Source organism: Notamacropus eugenii, chromosome 1 (assembly GCF_028372415.1).
Source record: "Notamacropus eugenii isolate mMacEug1 chromosome 1, mMacEug1.pri_v2, whole genome shotgun sequence".
In the NCBI taxonomy this organism is placed as follows: Eukaryota; Metazoa; Chordata; class Mammalia; order Diprotodontia; family Macropodidae; genus Notamacropus; species Notamacropus eugenii.
Window position 1 is genome coordinate 546070641 of NC_092872.1, and position 11598 is coordinate 546082238.

An 11598-nucleotide genomic window follows, 5' to 3' on the forward strand; every position below is an offset into this window, starting at 1 on the left:
TACGATTAACAGGAATTAGAGAAGTCAAATAATTTATACCTCTCTAGAATTTCCTTTATGTTTCCCCTTCTATAAATGCCTTTCACATCCTGAATGACCTCATATGTAGAATGGAGTGGTATTGAAGACCAAAAAAGAAAATTTGATTATTGTGCCACATGAACATAACAGACAAATGGAAATGAATCTAGGGAGAATTTGCTATCTACTAGCTCTCAGCTGGAAGATCAAGTAAAGATCTGCCTAGGGTTCTACAATTTTGGTGCTAAGGAACCTTTCCCAAGCAACTTCTTCAGGGCTCCCAGTACATCCTTATTCCTCAGGCTATAGATCAGGGGGTTTAGGACAGGAATAACAATGGTATAGAAAACAGAGAGGATATTGTCCTCTTGAGGGCTGTGGTAAGCACTGGGCAAGACATACATGAAGGTAGCAGCTCCATAATAGAGGCCAACCACTGTCAGGTGGGATGAGCAGGTAAGGAGAGCTTTCTGTTTCCCCTGTGTTGAGGGCATGTGGAACACTGCATTCAAAACTAGGGTATAGGAGGCAAGGATAACAGAGAGAGGGATGAAGAGGAACGTCACATCCATTGTGTATACCATGAATTGGTACTTTGTGGTGTCAGCACATGCCAGCTTTAGCAAAGGAAGGATCTCACAGAGCATGTGGCTTATCTTCCTGGTTCTACAGAAAGGGAAGTGCATAGTGTATATGGTATGCACAAGGGCGTTTATCGATGCTAATAGCCAGGATGTGGTCACCATGGACCAGCAAACTTTTGCTCTCATGAAGACCATATAGTTCAGGGGATGTAGAATGGCTACATAGTGATCATATGACATGAAGGCCAATAGGATATCTTCAGAACCACCAATTGTCAGTATCATAAACATCTGAAATCCACAGCCTGAAAAAGAGATTTTGCTATGTCCATGCAAATAATCCACAAATGTTTTGGGAGAAATAACAGTTGTAAATAGCAAATCTGTAAGTGAGAGCTGACTGAGCAAGAAGTACATAGGCACATGGAGCCTCTTGTCCATAACAATCAACAAGAGAAGGAGACCATTGCAGATTACAGCCACCAGGTAGAGGAATGTGATTGTGGCACAGACCAGTCCGGGGTACTTACTGTCCTGGAGAATTCCAATGAGGAAGAAACTGTTCTCCAATGTAGTATTCCAGAGTTCCATTGTAATTGCTCTTTTTTTCCTGGATCAAAACAGATATAAGTACATAGATGAAAGAAATCCAAGAACACTGTAAATGTATCAGCTTATAGGCCAATAAAAGTCAGTAAGGAGGAAGTCAATAAGGAACGAGCCTTCCCATTGGTCAATCAGTCTCCTGGTAATAATTATTCAACTTACTTTCCTATAAATATATTTCATATCTAACAATTGACTAAGATGGCCACCAAATTGAGCCAAGTAAAGAGTGATTAATTACTTTAAAATATATACATACATATAAACCTCTCAACAAAACAATTTTACAGTATAAGTTCACTTAAAATATATGAAACCATTGGGAGTAATGTGATGAAATCATTCTTTTAGATTTACTTAATAATTTTGCGTATTATTGGATTTTTAAATTATTACTTGTATTTGTAAATTTTATTGTTTTCTGCCTGAAGACAATTGGTTTATTTAAATTGTGTAGGTTTACATAATTTTATACATACATACATACACACACATATAGGTCAATTTGGCAGGAATATTGGAATGAATTTTGAAGAGGAGTGATAAAGAGAAGAAAATTAAATAGATAACAATTAGGATTCTATTTGTTTCTGTCATATAATCTTAGGGATTTGTGTTTTTGTGTCACATCTCTTTTATTTCGGTTGGGATAAATGCTGAGAGTTGAAGGAATGGAATTATTTCTCTTTCCCCCAAATCCAGAGACCATGATGGAGATATGATGAAATAATTTCTTTGTTTTCTCAGAAGGATGGAAATTGGGATATAATGGAGTTATGAAATAATTACAAAGATGATAATGAATGATTTAGTATAACCTAAATATGAACAAATTATGGGAATGGAAATCCAGAGTATGGAAAATTAATGTGAAATAAGGGAATGAAAGAGTAAAATGGAGTTCATTCTATCTATTTGTGGTTTACTAGGTGGCATAGTGGATATAGCCCTGGGACTTGGAGGAAGGACAACCTGAATCTAAATTCTTCCTCACAGACTTCCTAGTTTATATGTAGCCTTGGGCAAGCCATTTAATGTCTCTCTGTCTCAGTTTCCTCAACTGCTCTTTTTCAGCCATTTTCAGTCATGTCCAACTTTGTACGATGTCTATTGGGGTTTTCCTGGCAGAGATAGTGGAGTGATTTCAATTTTTTTCTCCAAATTCATTTTAGAAATGAGGAAAGTAAGAAAAACGAGTTGAATGACCTCCCACGGTCACACAGGTATTAAGTGTCTGAGGCCAGACTTCAACTCAGGTCTTCTTGACTCCAGGCCTGGCACTCTGTTCACTGTTCCAACTAGCTCCTTCCTTACCTACAGAATGGGAATAATAATAACACATACCTCACAAGGTGGGTGTGAGGACAAAATGAGTTAAAATGTGTAAAGTTCTTTGAAAGCATTAAAAAAGCCATATAAATAGTAGCTATTTTTTGTCCAGTTAATATCTGTATCTGTTCCAGTGTTGAAAAGTTACTTACTACTTTCACTTTGCCTTCATGTTACAGTACTATTGTTATATGTGGTTTCTAACCTATTTCTTTGCTGCGAATTGAATTGCTATTATCCTAATTTGAATAGCCAAGAGCTAGTAAGTAACATGTGAAGGAGAACATTACTTACTACCTGTTTAACCTAGAACAAGAGGTTTAACTTCTATAGTACTGAGTTTCTTCATTTGAATGAGGAGTTTTGACTAAACTCTAAGTCTACAATGCTAAGGATTAAGGAGTAAATTTTTTTCTGAGAGACCTCACATACCTATACAAACTCATTTGAAAATATATTCAGTTCTAAGGGGAAAAGGAACTTATATATGAAAGTCACATTTATAGTATTTGCTTTCTCCTGCCCCTGCACAACTTACCATGGCAAGGAAAATTGGAGAAGATGAAAGGAAAAAAAGGCAATATATATGGAAAGAGAAATGTCATAGAAGTTGTCTCTGATCTCTACGGAATGGGAGAGTGATGGTGGTTGGGAGAGTGATGGTGGTTTAGAGCAGGGGGAAATTGGGAAAATGGATTTCAGAGACTGGAAAATATTTAATGGGAGTATGGTATTATAGATAGTGCACTAGAGTATATGCCAGCAGCCATTTAAGGGAGTTTTGAAGTTATCAGAGACTCTTGCATTTATGCTCTGACTAAGAAACAAAACCACTAATACCAATCATTGTACACTTGTGCCTTCTACACATAATCAGGAAAAATAAAATAAAAGTTCTAGAGCAAGTGACAATCTCAAGTTCAAGTAGAAACTAAAGACAGGATCCTAAGGCCTCCTGGGGTATCATGCAATTTGGGGTAACATCTTGGAGATGGTTTGAGAAAATTAAGATAAAAGAAAAGAACTCTTCCTTTGCCTTCTTTTCCCATCATTTTGTTTTCTGTGCATGTTTTATCTATGGTCAGTTTAGTGGGCAAAATTGAACTTTCTTACTGCACAAAGACAACAGGCTTCTTTTAGAAGAAATTATATCTACAAGGTCTTAAATAACTAATGTAAATTATAAGATATATGAAGACAATATCTCAGGCATCCTTTTGACAGTTAGTTAACACCAGAAACTGTCTTGGGGACTAGAAGAAGACTATGGATATAGGGTTCTGTGTAGGTTGGAGAAACTGTTTTCCAGAAATAAAAATGATAAAAATATCCCATTTTAGCTATCAGGGAGGATGTGGTGTGAGTGGTTTTGGTGAATTGTGGTGAAGTACAGTCCAAAGGGGTTGATTAGAGCAGGAAACATTGTAGAAATAAAAAACTAAGGCACTCTAAAGAGATACGAGTTTCAGCATCAAATTTGAATGCAATTCCCTTGGTGACCCTGAACCAATTCATGCCCTTCACTTGTTCTCCCCTTTCTTCTCATCAATGGGGCTATGCCCCATTGGGAAAATTTGTGAGTAAAGGAGAAAAGATATGTACACAGGTATTAGTCAGGGGCTTTTTTATTGATAGGACCATTTTTTCCTTAATTTGGAACAGAGAAAATTAGATGTTATTTTCTTTCTATCCTGTTCCCCTCCACTTTCTGTCCCTAAATCAAATGCAGATTCAGATTCTGTGTGACTCTCCAAGGTAGAGCACACAGTTCCTCACTTACCTCTCAAGGAGAAAGTAGTTCAGTCATCAACTTCACTGGCACTTCTATGGTTAGCTGAAAGACTGAAATGATGTAGTGGAGAAAAACATTTCTTTTGTATGAGTGATGAATAGGGGATGAGGAGTGCATCCATTTTTGGGAAGGTTTGACTTCTTTGATATTTTATTTTGGCAGGTATAGTCATAGCATAGGAACAATGCTAACATAGCATTCACCCATTACCTTTCCCTTTCTCTCAGTGAGGAAATGAAAGAAGACGCTTATCAAGAAGTCACTTATCTTACCTAATTGTCCCTGAATCAACCCCTCCTGACTGGCAATGCAAAGCAAACAGAAGGCTATAGTTTGAGGAGCTCAGAATTTGCCGAAGTTTGAGTGAAAAATGATATACAGTGGGAACAGCAGTAGGAAAAATGAAAAGAGTATTGAAGAATGATCTTTCAATATTCAGGTTTTATTGTCTTCTAGAAAGAATGAAAACAGCAAGAACTATATTCCCGGGAGTGTCAACTCTGCTGTCCTATCAGATGCCTCCTCTTCAGATTGAATCTGTTCTTTAGCTCAGTTCAGATGGCACTCTTTGATCAGATGAGATGACATCATCATGTGCCTCCTGTTCTTGAGTCAGGGGCTTTAATGAGTCCCAGAGAGGACATTTTTTGACCTGATTCTCCTGACTTCTTTACATGCTAAGTAAGGGAGCAACTTTGATGTCCTGGGGCTCTTAAACATTGTATTCTAGGCTCTTCTCCAAATATGGGTCATGAAATTGAATAGTGTTTATTGAAAAATATTATTTTCAATTTCTTCATCTTAATCTTGCCTTATTTGCTTTAAAGACTGATCACTAATCTCTGCCTTGCCTTCTCTCTCCTTTTACTTCTCTCTCTGCATATGGATTTATTTTCATCTCAATATGCAAAAATTCAATAAGAGAATAAGCCTAGAACAGTTGGTACAGTACTGGTTTTGGAGTCAGAAAAACCTGAGTTCTGACTCCTTCCTAACAAAAATTGACTTTATGACCCTAAGCAAGACATGCGATTTCTTAGTGTCTCTGGTCCCTCTCCAGCACTAGAAACTGTGGAAGAGGTGCTGATCTAAATTGACAGACTAGATTTTTTCACTGTTAGAGTTAAAATTTCATTCATTCTCCCCTCACAAAAACACCCTGTCTTAAAACACATAATACTTTGGTAAAGTTTTTTTTGGTGTTTTTAATGTTGTCTATGATGTGAATGTGCATGAATACTTGCATTCTGATGATGCTCAACTATAACTTGTATAATTTTGAAGGGACCTCAAAATCTAACATCAAGAAATAAAATGTATATTTGAAACAACTTAAATTTTTTTTCTGGATATTCCTCCTTTTTCCTTTGCTTTCTCTTGCTTTATTCCAATGGTGAAGATACTAAAATAAATGGAAAATGTGGAACTTTTATAGCTCTGGAGATTAATATAAATGGAGTCACTGGGAAATAATTTGAAGGTCCAAGGTTTTGCCTGGCTATTGGCAAAGAAGTGAGTACTGTTCTTAGAGGAGTCAGGGTAAGCATCAACATCTTCTACATGGTGAGAGTGTTCCTTTTTTTCCTTATGATCTTAGTACTTAGGGAGTACTTGACGCCCTTCCTCTGAAAATGGCAAAAAAAAAAAAAAAGAAAAAAAAAAGATGTATAGAGCAGACTTTTAAAAGAGTAATTGTAGCTGTCTGGAAGCAGATATTTCAATCTTTCTTAGGAGCATCTAGTGAATAGCCCCCGAGAATTTTAACATCACATGTCTTATTTTTTGTTCTATTGTGTAAATAGGCTGTAACCTATGATGCTAGTAAATAGTTCTTTTTGGGGTGAGGGAGAAGATGCGGGCTTGCATAAACCTGAAAAGGAAATTATCTTAACAAAAATGAAGGTAGAGGTAGCAGCATTACGGCAGAATGGCAGAGTGGGAGTTCAGGGCAGGAGATCAGCAGGAGCTGGGGGAGTGACAGCTGCTGAGCCCCAGATATCAGCCACAGCTGCTCCTGAGACTTTCAGCCCACAGGCTAAACATCTATAAGTCATCTACTTGAACCTCTGGGAGTCAAAATGGTGGAGTGATCTGTAAATGCTCTCTCCACCTCCCCTTATTTACCTTGAAAGAACCATAAAATATTTCCCCAGAAAAATCCTGAATCAGTGGGATCAACAGAAGGGATAAACACTCTTGCAGCACCTGAGGTTAGGAAAATCACTAAAGAATATTCCTCTTACTGTGGCAGAGGTGAAATGGAAGGAGAGGAGCCCCATGGCAGGTGGAAACTCACACTAGGACCAAGTCCTGCCTCAGTGCTCTAGGGGAAATGGGAAGACAATAGAGCAGCCAGGATCAACATGTACTGAGCTTGCCTTTGTTCTAGCTCAGCTGAGGAGACCTCCTGTGAACAGACCACCTTTCCCCAGCACTTAAAAAGTTAGCCCTAGGGCTAATCCAGGAAACATAAAACAAAAAGAAAAAAAGGCACCTGCCCTAAGCTTTCTCACACCAGCAGCTCAACACCAGATTCTCTAGCTTCTAACTTTAACAACCAGGGACCACAATACACAAAGCCTCACCATCATGATCAAGAAGTAAAGGAGGAAGGAAAGGACCATAGAATCTTTCTATGGGGACAAGGACCAAAACACAAATACCAAAGAGGTCAATATTGAGACTGTACTCCCATCTGAAACTTCAGAAGGTACTATGAACTACTCGCATGCTTGAAGAGCACTCCTGGAACAGCTGAAGAAGGAAATAGAAGAAAAAATTCCCAATGATTTTAAAAGTATGGAAAAAAGAATTCATGGAAGAGAATAGATTTTTAAAAAGGAAAATTGAAAAAATGTAAAAGGAAGCACAAAGCTTAACTGGAAAAATTGGACAAATGGAAAAGGAAGTACAAAAACTAACTGGAGAAAATAATTCCTTAAAAGGAATGATTGGAGAGATGGAAAAGGAGATGCAAATGTTAACTGAAGAAAGCAATTTGATGAAAATTAGAACTGGACAAGTAGAAGCTAATGACTCTATCAGATATCAAGAATTAGTCAAACAAAATCTAAAGAAGGAAAAGGTAGGAGAAAATGTAAAATATCTAATTGGAAAAACAACTGACCTGAAAATATTAATCCAGAAGAAAAAAATTAAGAATTATTGACCTACCATGAAGCCATTATGAAAAAGAGTCTGGAATCTTCCAAGCAATCATGGGAAAACTGCTCAGTAATACTAGATCCAGAGGGCAAAATTGTCATCAAAAGAACCCACCGTTCACCTCCCAAAAGGGATCCCTAACTAAAAACACTAAGAAATATTGTTGCCAAATTCTAGAACTATCAAATGAAGGAGAAAATACTACAGGCAGCCAGAAGGAAACCATGCAAATATCAAGGAGTTGAAGCCAGGATCACACAGGACCTTGCAGCTTCTACATTAAAAGATTGAAGGAATTGGAATATGATATTCCATAAGGTAAAAGAGCTGGGACTACAACCAAGGATCAATTACCCAGCAAAGTTCAGCATAATATTTCAGTCAAGGAGATGGACATTCAACCAAATAACGAATTTCCAGACCTTCCTGACAAAAAGCCCAGAACTCAATAGAAAATTGATCTTCAAATGCAGATCTGAAGAGAGACATAAAAAAGTAAACAGGGGAAAAGAAACATTTGTTACTCAATTTGGGCAAAATGTTTACCACCCTATAAGGGAAGATGACACTTGTTAAGCTTGAGAATAGTACATCTATTATGAAGCATAAAAGAAAAATACATAGATAGAGGGAACAGGTATAAAGTAAATGATGTGATGATAAAAGTGTGATTCAAGCATGTGAAGAGATTGTAACAGGAGATGTGAAAAGGAGGAAGTAGAAAATGATAAATTACGTTACAGGAAGAAGTACAAAATTATAGTAGAGGAAAGAGGGGAGAGAGATGAGCATTGTTTGAGAGGTACTCTCATCTGATTTGGTTCAAGGAGGGAACAATAAATTTAATTAAGTATATATATAACTAGCTCTCTAGGCAGTAGGAGGAGAAGGGGGAAGAAAATGAAGGGCAAGTGAAAACAGATGGAAAAACTAGTAAAGGTAAATGGGAGTAAAAGGGAGGGAGACTGAAAGAATGAAGGGCAGACTGTGGGAGGTGGTGGTCAAAAGTGAAAACTCTGTTGAAGAGGGGAAGGGAGAAGGGAGAACTAAAAGCACAAATGGTGGAAAAGAAGATAGTGAGAAAGACACAGATTGTAACCATAATTGAGAATGTGAATGGAATGAACTATCCCATAAAAGAGACAGGTAGCAGAATGGATTAAAAGCCATAATCCAACATTATGTTGTTTACAGAAACACATTTGAAATGGGGTAAAGGTAAAAGGTTGGAGCAGAATATATTGTGCTTCAGTTGAAGTAAGAAAATCAGGGGTAGCAATCCTAATCTTAGACAAAGCAAAAGCAGAAATAGATCTAATCAAAAGAGATAAGGAAGGAAACTATATCCTGCTAAAAGGCACCGTAGAAAATGAAGCAATATCATTACTAAACATGTATGCTCCAAATGGTATAGCATCTAAATTCTTAGAAGTTGGGGGAATTGCAGGAAGAAGTAGACAGCAAAACTACACTAGTGGGGGACCTCAACCTCCCCTTCTCTGAACTTGATAAATCTAACCTTAAAATAAACAAGAAAGAAGTTAAGGAGGTGAATAAAACTCTTGACAAAGTAAATATGACAGATCTCTGGAGAAAATTGAATGAAGATAGAAAGGAATATACCATTTTCTCAGTGGTACATGACACATATACAAAAGTTGACCATGTTCTAGGGCATAAAAACCTCACAATCCAGTGCAGAAAGGCAGAAATAGTCAATGCATTTTTCTCAGATCATAATGCAATAAAAATTAAGTGTAATAAAAGGACATGGAAAGATAAACCAAAAATTAATTTGAAACTAAATAATCTAATCTTAAAGGAGGAATAGGTTAAACAACACATCATAGAAAAAAGCAACAACTTCATTCAAGAGAATGACAATAATGAGACAACCTAACAAAGTAGTTCTTAGGGGAAGTTTCATATCTTTGAATCCCTACATGAAGAAAATAGAGAAGGAGGAGATCAGTGACTTGGGCATGCAGCTGACAAAAGCTAGAAAAAGAACAAATTGAAAATCCTCAAGTAAATACCAAATTAGAAATACTGAAAACCAAAGGAGAGATCAATAAAATTGAGATCAAGAAAACTATTGAACTAACAATTAAAAAAATAGTTAGGTTTTTGAAAAAAACTAATAAAATTGATAAACCTTGGTCAATTTGATTTAAAAAAAGAAGAAAACCAAGTTATTAATACCAAAAATGAAAGGGGTGAACTCACCTCCAATGAGAAGGAAAACATGACAGAACATGAGGATGATAAATATTGGAGAGGATGTAGGAGAGTTGGAACACTAATTCACTATTGGTGGAGCTGTGAGCTGAACCAACCATTCTAGAGAGCAACTTGGAACTATGCCCAAAGGGCTACAAAAATATGCATAACCTTTGACTCAGAAATATCGCTTCTAGGACTGTATCCCCAAGAGATCATAAAAATGGGAAATGGTACCACATGTAAAAAAAAATATTTATAGCAGCATTCTTTGTGTTGGCCAAAATCTGGCAATCAAGGGGATGCCCATTAATTGGGGAATGGTTGAATAAATTATCATATATGAATGTAATGGAATACTATTTTGCTATAAGGAATGATGAGCAGGAACACTTCAGAGAGGCCTGGAAAGACTTATATGATCTGATGCCGAGGGAAAAGAACAGAATCAGGAGAACTTTGTGCACAGTAATGACCCCAGTGTGTGAGAGTTATTTCTGGTAGACTTGGAACTTCATTGCAATGTAAGGACTTAAAAAATTGCTAATGGTTTTTTAAGAGAAAATGCTTTCCCCATCCAGAGAAAGAACTATGGAATTCAATCACAGAATGTAGCAGATCATTTTCTTTTGTACTATGTTTTGGTTTGTCATATAATTTCTCCCATTCATTTTAATTCTAATATACAGCACGACTATGGTGGAAATGTATTTAATAAGAATGTATGTATAGAACCTATATAAAATTGTATGCTGCCTCAGGGAGGGAAGGGGAAGGTATGGGGGAGGGAGGGGAAAAAAACTAAGTTATATGGTGGTGATTGTAGAACACTGAAAATAAATTAAATTAATAAAAGAAAACAAGAATGAAGTTAACTTGAGCCAAATTAATTAACTGACACTAGATTAATGAAACAGCATAGATACTGAGATAAATTCTAAGACACCACATAAGACTAGGATGCTGTTTTTTGTAAATTTTCTATAAGCCCTTTTGCAAAGGAAGAAAAGAGGAATGGTTTGAGGCGAGAAGGCCACCTGCTGGTTTGCATAGAGATAGAACTCTGAACAGCTAGCTATCCCATCCCACTCTTGGAAATACATATGTATGGCTTATCCATTCTTTATCTATTTCTTGCTCTAGAGCTTCTTTAAGTTAAATGCTGCTGTAGAAATGAGAACATTTGTATCTAACAGATACATTTATGTATACTTCCATTTATGTTTCTGCATGTTTATGATGGCTACAGTTGGTTCTTTGAGTGATTGGAATCTTGTACTAGAGGTAAAAAAAAACAAAACAAAACAAAGATTGGATCCATTGATTAGGTAATTTATATCTATCAGTTCTATTGCCACAGAGGAAGGCAATGTGATATAGCAGAAAAAGTCTTGGATTTTGGAGTAGGAAGACATTGATTAAAAACCAGCTCTACTAATTGTCACTTTGTTCCTTATTTTGGAAGAGGATTGATAACATCATGGGAGAATGTATGGACTTGCCCATGAATTGGATTTAAGTGAAGCGGAATTGCACAGTCATCATTCTCACTCTCTTTTGCAGAGTCATCAAACTCCAGTTGCAAGACAAAAATCAGGATGACTGGTGATGGCCTGGTTTGCAGTGGATGACTTTGGAGTATTTGATGTCTGACAAAGCTGTAAGCATTCTATAGCACCTGCTTTAGCTACCTTTCTGGCTGCTGTGATGGGAGAAGTCTTCACATGCTTGGGATAGACAACCCCTAACTCAGCAATGGGTTTTAGAGTTACCTTCCACCTGGTTTAGCATCTCTGCTGAGATTCTTTACCAGGGTGTGGTTGCTGTTCATGTTACAGCTTCTTGGGATGACTGGTGAGAGTTGAGTGCCAGGTAGACAAC

General features: G+C 36.9%; 1 protein-coding gene across 1 annotated transcript; it reads right to left on the reverse strand.

Annotated features, from left to right (window-relative positions):
* Positions 1-251: 251 nt before the first annotated feature.
* On the reverse strand, positions 252-1196 carry LOC140527433 (olfactory receptor 2AG1-like). Its single transcript, XM_072644355.1, has one exon. It carries the CDS (start codon positions 1194-1196, stop codon positions 252-254), a length of 945 nt encoding a protein of 314 aa, XP_072500456.1.
* Between the last annotated feature and the right edge of the window lie 10402 nt (positions 1197-11598).